The sequence below is a fragment of the Bufo gargarizans genome, chromosome 5 (genome assembly GCF_014858855.1).
Source record: "Bufo gargarizans isolate SCDJY-AF-19 chromosome 5, ASM1485885v1, whole genome shotgun sequence".
Taxonomy (NCBI): domain Eukaryota; kingdom Metazoa; phylum Chordata; class Amphibia; order Anura; family Bufonidae; genus Bufo; species Bufo gargarizans.
Genome location: NC_058084.1, coordinates 335,389,718 through 335,407,845, shown reverse-complemented (window position 1 = coordinate 335,407,845; position 18,128 = coordinate 335,389,718). Strand labels below are relative to the sequence as shown.

At 44.1% G+C, this 18,128-nt stretch overlaps 1 protein-coding gene across 1 annotated transcript in view; it reads right to left on the bottom strand.

Moving 5' to 3' along the window:
• Nucleotides 1-2,432: 2,432 nt before the first annotated feature.
• The window catches only part of STMND1 (stathmin domain containing 1), a 40,166-nt gene continuing 24,470 nt past the window's right edge, over nt 2,433-18,128 (bottom strand). Inside the window, exons 2-5 of the mRNA XM_044295514.1 lie at nt 12,315-12,533; nt 8,461-8,570; nt 5,916-6,050; nt 2,433-2,782 (exon numbers count right to left, since the gene is read on the bottom strand). Coding sequence (XP_044151449.1) covers nt 2,504-2,782; nt 5,916-6,050; nt 8,461-8,570; nt 12,315-12,533 — 743 coding nt within the window. The 3' untranslated portion in view covers nt 2,433-2,503. The remainder of the gene's footprint in view (nt 2,783-5,915; nt 6,051-8,460; nt 8,571-12,314; nt 12,534-18,128) is intronic.

Genomic DNA, 18,128 nt, shown 5'->3' with positions numbered 1-18,128 from the left:
CCTGCAGATTGCACTGCATTTTGTGGTGACATGTTCTCTAGGACTGTACCTCCCACTGGAATAAAGGTATGGGGAGAAATCTATCAACACTCTGCGAAGAAAAGTGGAGTAGTTACTCATGCCCAAGGCTACAACTTATTTTCTAAAAGGCCTTTGAAAAACAGATGAGATCTGATTGGTGGTCAAGGGCAACTACTCCAATGTTACACTAGCTGTGACACAGTCTTTTGATGAAGAATATTGCATGTTGCAATATTTAATTTTTTTTGTTAAACTTAAAAGAGGTTTGTCCAGTTTCAGCAAATTATGTAGTGAAAGGTTTTGCAATGATCTATTATATTTTAATAATCATTTGCTGCTTTTAAGACCTCTGCTTGCAGCCATTGAATTGGGAATTGTATTGCTTCTTCCAGGAGAATTGATCATTTATGCTCACGCAGGGGTCCATCTTGTTAGAGTAACAGTACAGTCTTTAGGGTACGGCCACACAATGCGTTCATGGGGTGTTTGGGGCACAGGCGTTCTGCAGTCAAGTACTGCGCAGCCAATTAGGCCACAGCTGCCTCTTATTTAAAGTATAACTGCCATGTTTTAATCAAGGAATCAATTTTAGCATATGTTACTGCTGCAGCAGCATTATGCATAAAGCAATCTTTTGATTCTTAACATACCACAGTTTTCCTTGAGTTTTTCCCTTAGTTATGGCTGTTTAAACATTTACAATATGAGGACCATCTCAAGATGGCTCCTCTGCCAGTTCTCTGAGGCCGAAACTGCTTTCCCTCATTTCCCATACACACTTGATGTAGCCAGGAGCTCCCTGCCAGCCAATCAGATTGAATTACTGAGAGACACGCCTCCTCACTCTGAAGCCTAATGCAGGCATGCAGTGTGAAGGACCGCCCCTCTGTCTTCTTAGTCAGAGACAGATGAGCCATAGCAACGGTCTTTTAAGGGAGCAGTGGAGAGGGACAGAGGACATTAATGAAAGCTGTTATTATAAGGTAATTACAGATATTTTGGCAATCATTGACAGACTAACTCAGGTATACATGCCTAGCTCTAATAAACTAGCAAAAAAGTTTTGTTAAACTATATACCTTTACAAGCAGGGTATGCTCCACTGATGCTGCTATAACTTTTATTTTGTTCAAACGCCCCTCGGCTGCCCTGCTGTGCCCCCGTTCTGTTTTTGCATCCTGTATGTTAATAGATAGCATTGGTACAGGAGGGTGGAGATGCCAGCACTTCTCAGTGGGCGTCTCCTTCTCCCTGGCTGTGGCGTGGGCCAATCATAGCAGAGCTCGTCATAGGCAGGGAGAAGGTGAGCTGTTTTTTTTCCTCTGGCTTTGACGTGGTCCGCTGTGATTGGCCCGCGCCACAGACAGGTAGAAACAGACGCCCACTGAGAAGCGCTGGCATCTCCACCCCGCTGTACCAATGCTATCTATTAGCATATAGGGTGCGAAAACAGAACAGGGGCACAGTGGGGCATTAGAAAAAAAGAAAAGTTATAGCAGCATCAGTGGAGCATACCCTGCTTGTAAAGGTACTTAGTTTAAAAAAAAAACATGAAAGGGTCCTCTTTTATTGCCATGCAGCATCTTCAATACCCTGCTGCCATTAACAATACATACCCACTGAACAGTGCCGCCTCATTAATTTAATTAGAAGCTGCTGCATCCCATGCGACTGCTGCAGTACTTGGTGGATACTGCCAAATGGAAACCAAAAAAACACTATTCACAATGGGGGCCTAGTGCTGGGAGCTTTCTCAGTGAGAAAAGACCCTTACTGCTATGAGTCGTGAACCTTTGTGATCATCACTTGACCAGGAAAGATTTTTTTTGCCCTAAAGTAAACAATAAAGAATCCACTTCAATGTCTACATAAAGAGACTTTGAGGAATTATTCCATAAAGTATGTTAGGAAATGACACAACTTTTTCATTATGCAATAAATCAGCTTAATTTGCTGAAGCTGGAAAATCCTTTAAAGGCAAAATCTGAGCAATTTTTTTGTGATCACATTTTACTCATTTTGGACTAGCAATCATTTTTTCCATTGGTCTTTATTAAAAATGTTCAGCAGTTTTTGTGATACAAGGGTTAAAAATCGGTCTGTTTGCAGAATATCATTTCTCAGTCCTGTCAGCTGATGGTTCATGTGAAGCCTCATCTCTGATGTCATAAATATTCATTATAGCTAAACTCTTATCAAACCGATAGCAATATGGTTTAAATGTGTGTTTATGAGGTCTGGAGATCAGAGATAAAACTTCACATGAGCCATCAGCTGATAAGACTGAGAAGTGATACTCTGCAAACAGACTGATTTTAACCCTTGTATCTAGAAAAAAAAGTATGAACATTTTTTAATAAAAAACAAAAGAAAAAATGAGTTTTTTAACCCAAAATGAGTAAAATTTGGTCATTAAGAAATTGCCACGAAGGTGTCTATACCATTTAAGCATTAGAACATGTACTTTAAAGTAAGCCCTGTGTTAGAAGATATCATTTTCGTTGTCATTGGTCTTATCCGTTGGGTTATTATAGGTATTGTCAGATTCCACAGCATTTATTTCATTATCCTCATCTGCAGCGCTCTGAGTTGGTCTACTTATTACATTTTCCAAAGCGTCGGAATCTAAGGTTTCAGCTGGAGCTGTGTCTTCATCCTCCTGTCCATCATCAGCCATTGAAGAGGCATCCCTTCGTAATTGAGCTATGCTGGCAGTCGTTGGTCTTTCACGCAGTCTTTTTTTTAGTTCCTCCTCCTTTGTCTGCAATATTTCATTGTTACAATTAATACCCATCCGACAATTCACAGTGAACAATGAACGCAACATTATCTCACTTCACTTAGTCAATGGAAGGCTATTAGAAACCAAGCTAGTATAGTAAGATAATATAGAGTATTGGGGTTCCTTGGGCCCACCTGTGGAAATTATTCTCAAGGCCTAGCTCACATCAATAAAGTCATATAGGTTCAAAGAATTAAACCCTAGTGACAAGTGATTGGCCTCAAAGGCAGCTCCAAATGTTGTTGGTTTTTCCTGGATTTTTGAAGCCCACTATGGTATCAGTGCCTGGGCCCACCAAAGGATCCTCTGGTGCTCTTGAGGACCAGTCCAAAACTGAAAATATAGCATTGTTCATATTGTAATGTAAATTAATAAGGCACCAACTCACACTGTAATGTGTACTATAATTGCTTTTTTCTACAAATTCTATGTGGAGAAATTTTGGAGAACAGGGTAAGTATAACATACCGTACCACAGAGATAATCAAAGATCGTGTCAAAGGTAAAACGTTTTTTCAGTGTTTTTACCATTTTGGTGTATTTCATGGAGTTTTTTTCCAATTTTTTATGTAGCCAGGTGTTACTTTAAAGCGGTTGCCCAACTTTTACTAAGTGATGTTCTGGGGGGGGGGGGGGGGGTCCAACACCGGGCACAACTGCTGTTTGGCAATAGTTCCAGCGCTGGAAAACAGACAGCTCTATCTACTGACAGCTCTATCTTGTGGACTGAGCTCCTTACTGCAACGCTGCTCCCACTGAAGTCAAAGTAGCCAATGGGAGAAGCGCTGCAGTGATGAGGTATGTCCGCTACCAAGTAGGTGGAGCTGACCTCTTCCAGCGCTTGAGCTATAGCTGAACAGCTGATCATCGGCGGTGAAGGGTGTCTGACCCTCGATCAGCTAGTGATGCCCTATCCTGAGGATAGGCCACTACTTAATAACAGATGTACAACCCCTTTAAGGTCTATAGTGCAATTTGAAATACGCTACATACAAAGTGTTTTTACTGGGATTTTTTGCGCTGCTTTGGAGAGTTTTTACCATTTTTAACTGCAACATGCTGAAGGTATAGCTTTGTTTCTGGTGTTTTTCTCATAGACAACTCTATAGGATTGGAAAAATGGCAGAAAACAATGGATGTTTAAAGTGCTAGAGAAAATGGCATTAAAATGCTGCAAAAAGCTATGCAGAAATAAGACAGCACCCAAAAAATATGTGTGAAGGAAGCTTTAATCTGAAACACCACCTTCAATTAACCTTGGTTACATAGTCAGTCATGTAGGTCATCAATATTGGAGCAAATGAATGGGAGCTGGGCTGCAGAAACCTGGCACGGCTACTACACTATGAATGGAGCTATGTTTCCAGCTTTATTCTCAGCGGTAGTTCTGGTGGCAGCGGCTGGAGGTAACAGCTTATAGTAGAGTGTTGGAACCCCACCAATCTGATATTTATAACCTATCTTGAGGAGGAAACAGCCAAAGAACTGCTGTTAACTGTTTTTTATTTTATTATGTCTCTCTATTTAAAGGGAACTTGTCACCATAGAAATGCTAATTAATCTGAAGGCAGCATGTTATAGAGCAGGAGGAGCTGAGCAGATTGATATATACCTCTTTGGGAAAAGGTTCAGTATAAGGGTACTTTCACACAAGCGTTATTCTTTTCCAGCATTGAGTACCGTCCTAGGGGCTCAATACCGGAAAATAACATCAGTTCAGGATGCATCAGGATGTCTTCAGTTCAGTCTTTGCCTTTACAGGACAGAGATAATACCGCAGCATGCTGAGGTTTTATCTCTGTCCAAAATTCCGGAACACTTGCCAGAATGCCGGATCCGGCATTTTTTCCCATTGACATGCATTAATGCCGTGCCCAAGTGTTCCGGCAAAACAGATCAATTTTTGCGGTCTGCGCATGCTCAGACCGCAAAAAATGTGAAGAAAAAAATGCCGGATCAATTTTTCCGGATGACACCGGAGAGACAGATCCGGCATTTTAATGCATTTGTCAGGCTACTTTCACACTAGCGTTCGGGGCTCCGCTTGTGAGTTCCGTTTGAAGGCTCTTACAAGCGGCCCTGAACGGATCCGTACTGCCCTAATGCATTCTGAGTGGATGCGGATCCGCTCAGAATGCATCAGTCTGGCACCGTTTGTCCTCCGCTCCGCTCAGTAGGCGGACACCCGAACGCAGCTTGCAGCGTTCGGGTGTCCGACTGGCCGTGCGGAGGCAAACGGATCCGTCCAGACTTACAATGTAAGTCAATGGGGACGGATCCGTTTGAAGTTGACACAATATGGCTTAATTTTCAAACGGATCCGTCCCCCATTGACTTTCAATGTAAAGTCAAAACGGATCCGTTTGTATTATCATGAACAAAAAAAATTAAAAATTATTATTATTTTTTTTTCATGGTAATGCAAACGGATCCGTTCTGAACGGATCTAAGCGTTGCATTATAGGTGTGGATCCGTCTGTGCAGATACCAGACGGATCCGCACCTAATGCAGGTGTGAAAGTAGCCTCAGACGGATCAGGATCCTGATCCGTCTGACAAATGCCGTCAGTTTGCATGCGTTTTGATGGATCCGGCAGGCAGTTCCGGCGACTGAACTGCCTGCCGGAATCCTCTGCCGCAAGTGTAAAAGTACCCTGACTTGTAATTTATTGATTTAAATTCCTGCTCATTCTGGGCTTCGAAGTCAAGGAGGAGGTCCTCTCAGTGATTAACAGCCTTCCTTCTATGACTGTGTATACAGAGATAGCTGTCAATCACTGATAGGACTGCCTCCTGGACTTCAAAGCCCAGAATGAGCAGGTATTTATATGAAGCACAAGTTTTACTGAATCTTTTCCCATAAAACTATAACAATCTGCTTAGCTCCTCCTGTTCTAGGATATGAGGCCTTCAGGTCAGACACCATGTTCAGTGTGGTAAGTTCCCTTTAATGATTTGAGTGCATGATGGTGTACTATTGTATAATTGCTGTCAGTCTGGAAAAAACAACCAAAAAGCAAGTGAAAACTGCTGAGAGTCAATGAAGTTTACAGTATCACAAATACCTTTCACCAATAGCAATGCAATGTCATTTCATCAAAACCATAGTTACCTTTCTTCTTTCTTCTGCAGCCTTCATTTTGGCGTCAATGTCTTCCTTTGTAAGGCTTTTGTCTTTCTCCTTTATAGTTTTCAGTTTTTCCAGTTTTGCAGGAGGCCTTCCTAATGATTTTCCTGGTGTGTCCACCTACAGGAAAAGTTATTCACAAATACATTTACTGTCAAATACACAACACAATTTCTTTAGCCCTTTGGACACTGGATTTTCATTTTTCTTCCCTGTCTTCCTTGAGCCATAACTTTTTTATTTTTCCATTCACATATCCATATGAGGCCTTATTTTTTGCAGGACAAGTTGTCATTTCTAATGCCACCATTGAATATGGAATACCATGTAGTGGGAAGCGGGAAAAACTGCAAATGGGGTGGAATTGGGGGGGGGGGGGAACGCAATTTCTCCACAGTTTTACGGGTTTTGTCTCTATGGTCAAAACTAACCCATTCCCTTCATTCTCAGGGTCAGTACGATTACAACAATACCACATAGTTTTATATGTCTAAATACTGAAAAAATAAATGAACCTTTGAAAAAATATATATCACCATATTCTGACCCCCATAACTTTTGTATAATTGTTATTTTTTTATTATAATTGCATTATTATTATTTATGTATTTATTTTTTTATTCTAAAGAAAGGGGTGATTTAAATTTTTTTTTTTTTTAATATTATTTTCCTTTTTTATTTTTTTTTGTAGCCTCTTTAGGAGGCTACAATCTCTAATACTTTGTTTTTTTATTGAATATTTCTATACTCCCATAGGGAATATAGAAAAAATAGATTGCTGATTTCCTATGTTGGCCTGCCACCTGCTGGCCAACATAGGAATTGCAGCTCTAATATGCTAGGTCTCTTCAGAGAGACCCAGCCTATTAGAACTAGATACCGGCATCCCCAATCGCCACACGCGCTTCCAGGTTTTTCACCGTTTAGATGTCGTGACCGCACTTGATCATGGCATCTATAGGCTGCAAGGTCCGCGATGAGCATTATTGCCGGTCATGGACATTAGCCGCGGGCCTTTGCTGTTTGAAATAGCAGAGACTGCCAGCTATGACACCCGCGCACACATGCAGAGGGCGCCATGTTTAAGGATTGCATCAGCGCCGTACATGTACAGCACTGGTAGTGAAAGGGTAAAGGGGTTGTCCAGCCTTTTTTAAGTCATGACCTGTCCTCAGGATAGGCTATTACGATCACCCCTGAAGATCAACCCTCACGGAACAGCTGCTTGGCAGAGGTGCTGGACCCCTGTCAATCAGCTAGTGATGGCCTTTCCTGAGGATAGGCCATCACTTAAAAAAGGCTGGAAAAACACATTAAAAATGTTTTGTTAGTCTTTAGCTACAGTGCTTTATAATGATCTCCCTCCACTAGAATGTTTAGGGTGGTCTCAAGCTGTTGCGCCAACGCAGCTACACTGAACAGCTGATCGGCGTGGGTACAGGGTGCAGGCCATCACTTAAAAGGACAGGTCATCACTTAAAAAAGGCTGGACAACCCCTTTAAGTAAATACACATAGCGTATTGTATGCAAGAGTCTATAAATATGATAAGTATGATGGTGCAGCATCCCGATGTGAATATTTTTGTCTCATTGGGGATTGGGCATCTTAGAAACTGTAGGATGGTGCAAAAATCAGGGAGATACTGTAAGGCAATCCACTTCCGTCTGCTAAGAACTAAAGCTTTGGTGAAAGTTTACCCTTCAGCAGGACAATGATCCTAATCATAAGGACACAGCTACAGAGGACTAGCTGAACGTCAAGATAGTAAAGGTTCTACAGTCTCCAAGTCAAGGTCCAGATCTCAAACCCAATGAGAATAAGTGACACCATATGAAAATTTTAATCCTCATACATCATATTATCTAAACAGCCTGGCGCAAATCTGCCAGGAAGAATGAACAAAAATCACCCCCAATGAGCAATGCAGGTATTTTTATTTTTTATTTTTTCCCAAGCCAGCAGTACCAGTAGAGAATACTTACCTGGTCCACGCTGCTCCAGCTCCTGGGTTCTCTTCACTGGACTTCCATTCCCCACCTGTCAACTTCTTCTCGGATGGGGTCATGAGCTGCTTTGGGGCACTTCACCAATGAGGCCAGGCGCATGTATGTCCACAGATGTGTGACTGATGGGGACCGAAAGTCCAGTGAAGAGAGCCAAGGGGCCACAGACCTGGAACGGAGCTTCGAGAAGTATGGATTTTTCGTGCTGGCTGGGGGGGGGGGGGGGGGGGGGGGTAAATGAAAAAAAAAAGAGAATACTAGTTTTTAAAACCAGAAGTGCTGCCTTGTTAGGAGGTTCGATACTTTTGCAAAGCACTGATTATATACATTTGCATTTACCTTGTAAGCTTTATCGACATTGGTAAGAAATAGGAAAAAGTTTTATATGCTTGAATGAATTTACAATTTGACATGACGTCTGCCTAAATTTGGGGTGACCCTAAATATTCCATATCAGATGTGCTGCACAGATATTTCACGTCGCTGACTTAATACACAACACTTATTATATCTCTATATACTAACCATCACATCATAGGCTTCTCCATTCTTCACCACCTTACTCTGGCTCTGTATTATCCCTTGAGACATAAGCTCCTCCAGGATATCCGAGGATGTTTGTCTTTCTCTTGTATCTGCAACAGTGAGGAAACATTACAGAAATGTTCCGCTGTTTGGATCCTTCTACCTGATACACAATAGCCCTGCAGATGCTGAAATATACAACACTTTTCATTACTGACCCCCATTGTCTACTGACCGACTAACAGGGAAGCAGCAGGGACATCAGAGGGCTCTAACTGTGTCACCCGGCATGGAACATAATATTTCTGTCAATAGAGGACTTGTGCCTAATGGACTTCTCCAGTCCCTGACTGTAGTCTGGCCCAGGAAGAGGGAACCTTTCACCACTAATAACCTGTTTAAGTACATAATTCTAGTTCCCGTAAAATAACAGTTCTACGGTATATTTTTTCCCAAATTCTGCATTGTGCTGTTTCTCTGTTATTCCTCCTAGATATTTATACATAAGTTGACAACTGGATGTTACCATTCCCTTTATGTCCCTACAAAATCTGCAACTTTCAGCACTGACTGGACAGCGGTGGACATCCCAAATGGCAACACTTTGTTGTTAATTTATTCATAAAATTCTAGGAAGAATAATAGAGGAATGGCAAAACACAGCTAGAAGAAAAAATTCTCCATAATAGTTTTTTCATCAAAAATACAAGTCTTCAAAAGGGAATTGATATCAAGCAGAGACTAAAATTGTGAAGAAAAGGACCATTATAAAATCTTAATGTTAGACTGAACATAATCCAGGTGTAACAGAGCTCTGAATAGAATAGAGTTAAATGGGACTATTATGAGGTCCCTGGGTAACTGAGTATCCAGGTAATGGCACCCTGTAGACAAGCAGGTAAGCATCTCCATTCACTACATGAACGGCTTTATTCAAATAGAAAACTCCATTGTCTGAGAGGTTTCCTGGTCAGTGACAGGAGGTGAGGGGTTAGTCGGCTGCTAGGACACAAGGACTCACGTTCTGTCTAATTACATATTTAGCTTTTTCTTCTTGAATAAAGGAACAATGTACATTGTCTTGTGAACAGTGAATGGCGTTTCCAGTGTTAATGTGTGCAACCCATCACGTCAGCCATTCCTAAACCACTCCTGTATTAAGAATAGAAAAGTAAAACTAGCGCTATCAATCGTTTCTTAAATTTGTTTTCCCATATAGTGCACTATCTATCTATCTTTCTAATATCTATCTATCTCATATCTAACTATCTATCTACAATGAGGAACAGAAGTAGTTAAACACCTTGCGATTTTGCAAGTTCTCCCACTTAGAAATCATGGAGGGGTCTGAAATTCACATTGTAGGTGCATTCCCACTCTGAGAGACAGAATTGAAAAAAAATAAAAAATCACATTGTATGATTTTTATAGAATGTATTTGTCTTGCACTGCTGAACATAAGTATTTAAACACCTGAGAAAATCAGTGTTAATATTTGGTACAGAAGCCTTTGTTTGAAATTACAGAGGTCAAACATTTCCTGTAGTTCTTGACCAGGTTTGCACACACTGCAACAGGGATTTTGGCCCACTCCTCCACACAGATCTCCTCTAGATCTGTCAGGTGGTTCGGGGCTGTTGCTGAGTAACACAGAGTTTCAGCTCCCTCCAAAGATGTTCTATTGGATTTAGGTCTGGCCACTCCAGAACCTTGATATGCTTCTTACATAGCCACTCCTTGGTCATCCTGGCTGTGTGGTTCGGGTCGTTGTCATGTTGGAAGACCCAGCCACGACCCATCTTCAATGCTCTGACTGAGGGAAGGAGGTTGTTGCTCAAAATTCTCACAATAAATGGCCCCATTCATCCTCTCCTTAATACAGTGCAGTCGTCCTGTCCCCTTCGCAGAAAAGCACCCCCAAAGTATGATGTTAACACCCCCATGCTTCACAGTAGGGATGGTGTTCTTGGGATGCAACTCATCCTTCTTTTTCCTGCAAACACGACGAGTGAAGTTTAGACCAAAAAGTTCTACTTTGGTCTAATCTGACCACATGACTTTCTCACATGCCTCCTCTGGATCATCCAGATGGTCATTGGCCAACTTCAGACGGGCCTGGACATGTGATGACTTGAGCAGGGGAACCTTCCGTGTAATGCATGATTTTAAACCATGACGGCGTAGTGTTCTACTGACAGTGACCTTTGAAACTGTGGTCCCAGCTCTCTTTAAGTCATTGACCAGCTCGTAACCTTGTAGTTCTGGTTTGATTCCTCACCTTTCTTATCATCAGTGATAGCCCACAAGGTGAGATCCTGCATGGAGCCCTAGTCCGAGGGAGACTGACAGTCGTCTTTAGCCTCTTCCATTTTCTAACAATTGCTCCAACAGTTGATCTATTTTCACCAAGCTGCTTGGCAATTGCCCCGTAGCCCTTTCCAACCTTCTGGAGATCCACAATTTTGTCTCTGGTGTCTTTTGACAGCTCTTTGGTCTTGCCCATGGCAGTAGTTGGCGTCTGACTGACTGTGGGGTGGACAGGTGTCTTTAAAGAGCTCAGACAGGTGCTACTAAGTTAGATTAATAAGTGGAGTAGAGGTGGACTTTTTAAAGGCACAGTAACAGGTCTTTGAGAGCCAGAATTTTTGCTGTTTCTCAGGTGTTAAAATACTTATGTTTAGCAGTGCAAGACAAATACACTCTTTAAAAACCATACAATGTGAATTCCTGTTTTGTTTTGTTTTTAAATTCTGACCCTCAGAGTGGGAATGCACCTACAATGTGAATTTCAGACCCCTCTAAGTGGGAGAACTTGCAAAATCGCTCTATCTATCTATCTATCTTAAACTGTGTGTGGTAAGCCTTGGGTGTGTCTTTGGGAAGGGAGGGTTTAACCCAGACACAGGATAAGCAGGGTTGATAGCCTGTTTTGTCTATGTTAGCCATAGCTAACATAGACAGATTTGTAAACTATGTACTGGGACCTGCTTATACTGGGTACTTTCCATTTGTACCAATGGGCCGGGTAGCTGGTCCCAGGTATAGCCAGGGACTGTCTTGTTGTATTAGGTACTGGCTCAGCCAAGCAGTGTTTGTTTAAGCCTATTTGTTAAGGCTATGCTTATGTTTAAATAGATAAGTGTGAACCCCCCCCCCCACTTAATTTGGACTTTATCCTGTCTGTGTCCCTGCTTCCTGCACAGCTTCCAAGTGTCTACCAGAGCGACTCCCCACACTCTATCTGCCATCTACCTATCATCTATCTACCTCTTATGTATCTACCTTTCTTATCTATCTATCGATCTATCTGATCTCTAGCCCTAATATATGCACCCCTTCTATGGTCAGCATTGACATGCACCTACTATTTTGTGCAAGTGCTACGTTACAAGACTTTCTGGATAATCACAGGTTCAATAAAACAGTAGTAAGTAAAATGCAAGGCAAAGTATTAAAATTATAAGAAACTTGTACTCACTGATCTGAACCCCCTCTGCTCAAGCTCCGCCGATGCAATCCTCCCCGTCTCTGCAGCTATCATGTCATGTTTTCTGCTGCAGCAATACCATCCCATATACCTCACGTGACTGCTGCAGCCAATTACTGGCCTTGTGGTATACAGCATGAGACCACTGAGGCCAGTGATTAGCTGCAGCAATCATATCATGTGCAGTATAGGGGGCATGTCACCACTGCAGTCAAGTAAACAAAGCCTGACCAGGAGGATAGGAGCGGCAGCGGTGGAATTGTGAGTATATATTTATTTATTTATTTTTAAGGAAAATCTATAATCTATATCTTTAAGGAAAACACACATACAACAAGAAATAGATGGTATGCTTTATAAAACTAACCATCATTTAAACCAATCGCTCTTCTTGGTGAAAACACTGTTTCTGCCACTGTTCCTGGAATATGGCTGCCACTACCATTAGCATCAAGACCCACTCCACTATCCAGTGTCCCCTTAGACAATGCAGACCCATCTCTTGCATTGGAGGTTATGTTATTTTGCGACTTCAGTTCATCCTGCAAATTAGATTTGTTATACCAGTCAATAAGGGAGCAACGTGCTGAAGGTGTACACAATGTGTATTCACACAGTAGTAACAAGCTTCTTAGCTATTTAGCTGACGTATAGTGATATCAGCTATATATATATATATCAGCTAGAAAGGATATGCCTTATAACATCTATAGCGCCACCTACAGTGTGGAGAGGGTGGAAGCCACATGTAGTTCCCAACTACTCTGAACTCTGATCTTCATCAAAGTAGTAATGAAAATGCACAATTTATCTGATGTTCTTTTTCGGAACTCCCGAAATTAAAGGAGAGCACACTGCACTTGTGCAGCATGCCCTCCATTTATGCGGCGCATGTGCAGTGTGCTCCCCTTTAATTTCGGGAGTTCCGTTCTTCAGAAGTGGGACCCACATCTATCTAACACTGATGGTGTATCCTAGTGATATACCATCAATGTCCCAGATGGGAATACCCCTTTAAGATACTTTATTCCGCATGTTAAACTAAATAAAGAGATTTTTTTTTTTTGTTGAATGTAACTTTAATCACTATATAGCAAAACATATGGAGCTGTCTAATATATTGTGTATAATATGTAAATTTTTTCACTATTTTTAAATCTTTTTCTTTTTTTCTTTCATGGCATTTTTCCCCAATAGAGAAGGTTATGTGAAAAAACACCAAGAGCTCCAGTATGCTGTTTTTTTTTTAAGAAGCAAGATAGACAAAATAAAACTTGTGTCCTGTATTATCTATTTCCCGTATACCTTCAGCTAACATCTGGAGCTGGTGTTTTTACTGTAAAAAAAACCCACCAAAAAACGCAGGTACAAAAAAAGCCACCAAAAACACAAAAGTAGAAAATGCCAGCAAAAGCCTATGTGTGAACCCTCCTGAATGGAACAGTTCAAGCCGCAGCCTTTATAAATACTTCATGTGGTCATACGTTTAAAGGGGTTTTCCAGGAATTAGCTTTAACAGACCTAAAATTTTAATTTATTTTGCACTCCTTTTCATGCCCCCTTAGGCCTCTTTCACACGGGTGTCGCGTGTGAGGGCCGGACAAGATGCGGGTGCATTGCGGGAAAATGCGTTATTTTTCCGAGCAAATGCAAAGCGTTTTAATGCGTTTTGCACGCGCTTGAGAAAAATCAACATGTTTGGTACCCTTCACAGAAGTTCGGGTTTGGGATCGGTGTTGTATAGATTTTATTATTTTCCCTTATAACATGGTCATTCTTATTACAGAATGCTAAGTATATTAGCGATGGAGGGATTAAAAAATATATATATTAAACTCACCTCATCCACTTGTTTGCGCAGCCCGGCTTGTCTTCTTTCTTCTTCTTTGAGGACCTGGGAGGAAAAGGACCTTTGGTGATGTCACTGCGCTCATCACATGGTCTATCATCATGGTAAAGAACCATGTGATGAGCGCAGTGAAGGTCCTTTTCCTCCCAGGTCCTCAAAGAAGAAGAAAGAAGACAAGCCAGGATGCGCGAACAAGTGGATGAGGTGAGTTTATTTTTAATTTTTTAACCCCTCCATCGCTAATTTACTTAGCATTCTGTATTAAGAATGCTATTATTTTCCCTTATAACCATTTCCGCACGGGTGCAATGCGTGAAGTGAACGCATAGCACCCGCACTGAATCCTGACCCTTTTTTTCACGCATTAGTTCTGCGTTGCATGAGAATTGCAGCAAGTTCTATATTCAGCATTTTTCACGCAGCCCTGGCCCCATAGAAGTGATTGGGACTTCAGTGAAAAACGCATTGCACGACCTGTGGTGACGTCACATCACATGATCCAATCACATGGTCCATCACCACACCACCTAACCCAAACCTGAATTTCAGTGAAGAAGTTCGGGTCTGGGTACCACATTCAGTTTTTTATTACGCGCGTGCAAATCGCATTGCACCCGCGCGATAAAAACTGAACAACTGAACGCAATCGCAGTCAAAACTGACTGCAATTGCGTACCTACTCGCGCGGGTTTGCCGCAATGCACCCGGGACGCATCCTGAACAAATCCGTCACTCCCGTGTGAACCCAGCCTTAGGCCCTGATGGTCATGGTGGACATTCAGGACCACAGCTGTGACGGTCCATCTATACTGATGACATCATCTACAGCAGGTAAACAAGGACTGTGAACCTGGAGGGAATTGGCAGCAAAGGAAAAGCGCAGAATTGGTAAGTACAGGATATAATCATTTTTGTTTTGCATTTTAGGCTTGTTAAAACTTATACAGGTGAAATTTGAAAAATTTGAATATTGTGCAAAGTTCATTTATTTCATTAATGCAAATTAAAAGGTGAAACTAACATATGAGATAGACTCATTACATGCAAAGTGAGATATTTCAAGCCTTTATTTGTTATAATTTAGATAATTATGGCTTATAGCTTATGAAACCCCAAAGTCACAATCTCGGGTACCCTTTGCTCAGGGGGTATGGATTAATTGGCTGACTAGAGGGCGACACTTTGAGCCTAGAATATTGAACCTTTTTTACAAAATTCTCATTTTAAGCTGCATTAATACAATTCCTTTTAAGTTGCATTACTGAAATAAATGGACTTTTGCACGATATTCAGATTTTTTGAGTGTTACCTGTATATCCTGGAAATGACCAGAGATGAACAGTTTAGTGCAAAATATCATTTTATGATATAATAAAAAAACTTATATATACATCCATGCAGGAAACCGTACTGCTATGTACAATATTTCAGCATTTATAGACAAAATGTTTAAACATACAGATGTACTGTAAACATGCAAGTAATTGCCAGAATATATATATATATATATATATATATATATATCCACAATCAGGATTTTAGGACACAATATAATTTGCTGATAATGACATTCTATAATTCTTGGAGCCCTCACTACTAATAATTAATTGTAAAAGATTCTTTTATAACATAGAAATCCAACAATATTGTTCATAAAAACAGCAAAAAATCAAGTAGTAAGTTTGAATGTTTGGTAAGACAATACATCCAGTGCTACCAGCAATGACATGTACATAGGCCAGCTTTATACCTTCATAGTAAGCTAAGGACCACAATGATGCCCAGTGACCACTAGAGAAATGGCTACTAGTACTGTGTACTAGGCTACCATAAAGTGTACCAACCTTCATCTAATGGTCATCCATGGATGATCTGTGTTGGCTGGCCAGATACATCTCCATGGATGACCTAGGTCTGATCGGATGAGCTAATAGATTTGTCTCCTGACCTGGCTTTCCGACTTGTGCTCCCACCCGCTCTTCCTCCCGTCTGTGGGTTGGACGACCCGCACTTTAGAGCTCTGGCATCCCATAGTTACAGTGCAGGGGAATGTGACCAGCGCGCCGAGCCCTGCATTCTTATATATACAGCCGACTCGGTTGCTAAGGACTCCTCCGTTTCCATGACAAGTTGCTACAATAGGTGACGTCACGCTGCTGATGTGGGACGTGCCCCCGAACACCCTAGGGCTCCACGTGCAGACGTCGGGTCAGGTTTGCCTTTGTGGCGACCAAGTGCCTGGGACTGCAGGGGGAAGGAGGGAAAAGGCGCATGAGGGGTTAATGTCCCAGCCAAGCAGGTGGCCCTGCTCACTCTGCAGATATCAGACGGCCGGGACAAGTTTCTCCAGCTCTCTGACTGTGAAATAGTGCCCCCCCCCCCCTCCCAAAAGGTCTCCGAGGTGGGGGGGAGACAGAGAGATGCAGCATGTGTCTCAGCAGGAGGAGCAGGTAAGCATGGTGCATGTTCCCTGGATGAAGGGTTAGGGCAGCAGAGAGAAGGAGCTGTGTGGGTAGCAGGGAGGGGAGAGGTGTGGGTAGCAGGGAGGGGAGAGATGTGGGCAGCAGAGAGAAGAAGGAGCTGTGTGAGTAGCAGGGAGGGGAGAGGTATGGGTAGCAGGGAGGGGAGAGATGTGGGCAGCAGAGAGAAGAAGGAGCTGTGTGAGTAGCAGGGAGGGGAGAGGTGTGGGTAGCAGGGAGGGGAGAGATGTGGGCAGCAGAGAGAAGAAGGAGCTGTGTGAGTAGCAGGGAGGGGAGAGGTGTGGGCAGCAGGGAGGGGAGAGGTGTGGGCAGCAGAGAGAAGAAGGAGCTGTGTGAGTAGCAGGGAGGGGAGAGGTGTGGGCAGCAGGGAGGGGAGAGGTGTGGGCAGCAGAGAGAAGAAGGAGCTGTGTGAGTAGCAGGGAGGGGAGAGGTGTGGGCAGCAGGGAGGGGAGAGGTTGCGGGCAGCAGGGATGGGAGAGGTGCGGGCAGGCAGGGAGGGGAGAGGTGCAGGCAGCAGGGAGGGGAGAGGTGTGGGCAGCAGGGAGGGGAGAGGTGTGGGCAAGCAGGGAGGGAGAGGTGTGGGCAGCAGAGAAAAGAAGGAGCTGTGTGGGCAGCAGGGAGGGGAGAGGTGTGGGCAGCAGGGAGGGGAGAGGTGTGAGCAGCGGGGAGGGAGAGGTGTGGGCAGCAGAGAGAAGAAGGAGCTGTGTGAGTAGCAGGGAGGGGAGAGGTATGGGTAGCAGGGAGGGAGAGATGTGGGCAGCAGAGAGAAGAAGGAGCTGTGTGGTAGCAGGGAGGGGAGAGGTGTGGGTAGCCGGGAGGGGAGAGATGTGGGCAGCAGAGAGAAGAAGGAGCTGTGTGAGTAGCAGGGAGGGGAGAGGTGTGGGCAGCAGGGAGGGGAGAGGTGTGGGCAGCAGAGAGAAGAAGGAGCTGTGTGAGTAGCAGGGAGGGGGAGAGGTGTGGGCAGCAGGGAGGGGAGAGGTGTGGGCAGCAGAGAGAAGAAGGAGCTGTGTGAGTAGCAGGGAGGGGAGAGGTGTGGGCAGCAGGGAGGGGAGAGGTGCGGGCAGCAGGGAGGGGAGAGGTGCGGGCAGCAGGGAGGGGAGAGGTGCGGGCAGCAGGGAGGGGAGAGGTGTGGGCAGCAGGGAGGGGAGAGGTGTGGGGCAGCAGGGAGGGGAGAGGTGTGGGCAGCAGAGAAAAGAAGGAGCTGTGTGGGCAGCAGGGAGGGGAGAGGTGTGGGCAGTACAGGGAGGGGAGAGGTGTGAGCAGCGGGGGAGGGGAGAGGGTGGGCAGCAGAGAGAAGAAGGAGCTGTGTGGGCAGCAGGGAGGGGAGAGGTGTGGCAGCAGGGAGGGGAGAGGTGCGTGCAGCAGGGAGGGGAGAGGTGCGGGCAGCAGGGAGGGGAGAGGTGGCAGGCAGCGGGAGGGGAGAGGTGTGGGCAGCAGGAGGGGAGAGGTGTGGGCAGCAGGGAGGGGAGAGGTGTGGGCAGCAGAGAGAAGAAGGAGCTGTGTGGGCAGCAGGGAGGGGAGAGGTGTGGGCAGCAGGGAGGGGGAAGGTGTGAGCAGCGGGGAGGGGAGAGGTGTGGGCAGCAGAGAGAAGAAGAGCTGTGTGGGCAAGCAGGGAGGGGAGAGGTTGTGGGCAGCAGGGATGGGAGAGGTGCGGGCAGCAGGGAGGGGAGAGGTGTGGGCAGCAGAGAGAAGAAGGAGCTGTGTGAGTAGCAGGGAGGAGAGAGGTGTGGGTAGCAGGGAGGGGAAGGTCTCTGCTACAAGGGAAACTTCACACAGGAAGGCACTTTGGTAGTAATCCCCCCCCCCCCCCCCCCCCCCCCAGTGGGTGCACAGGGCTCTGGTAGTGCAGCAC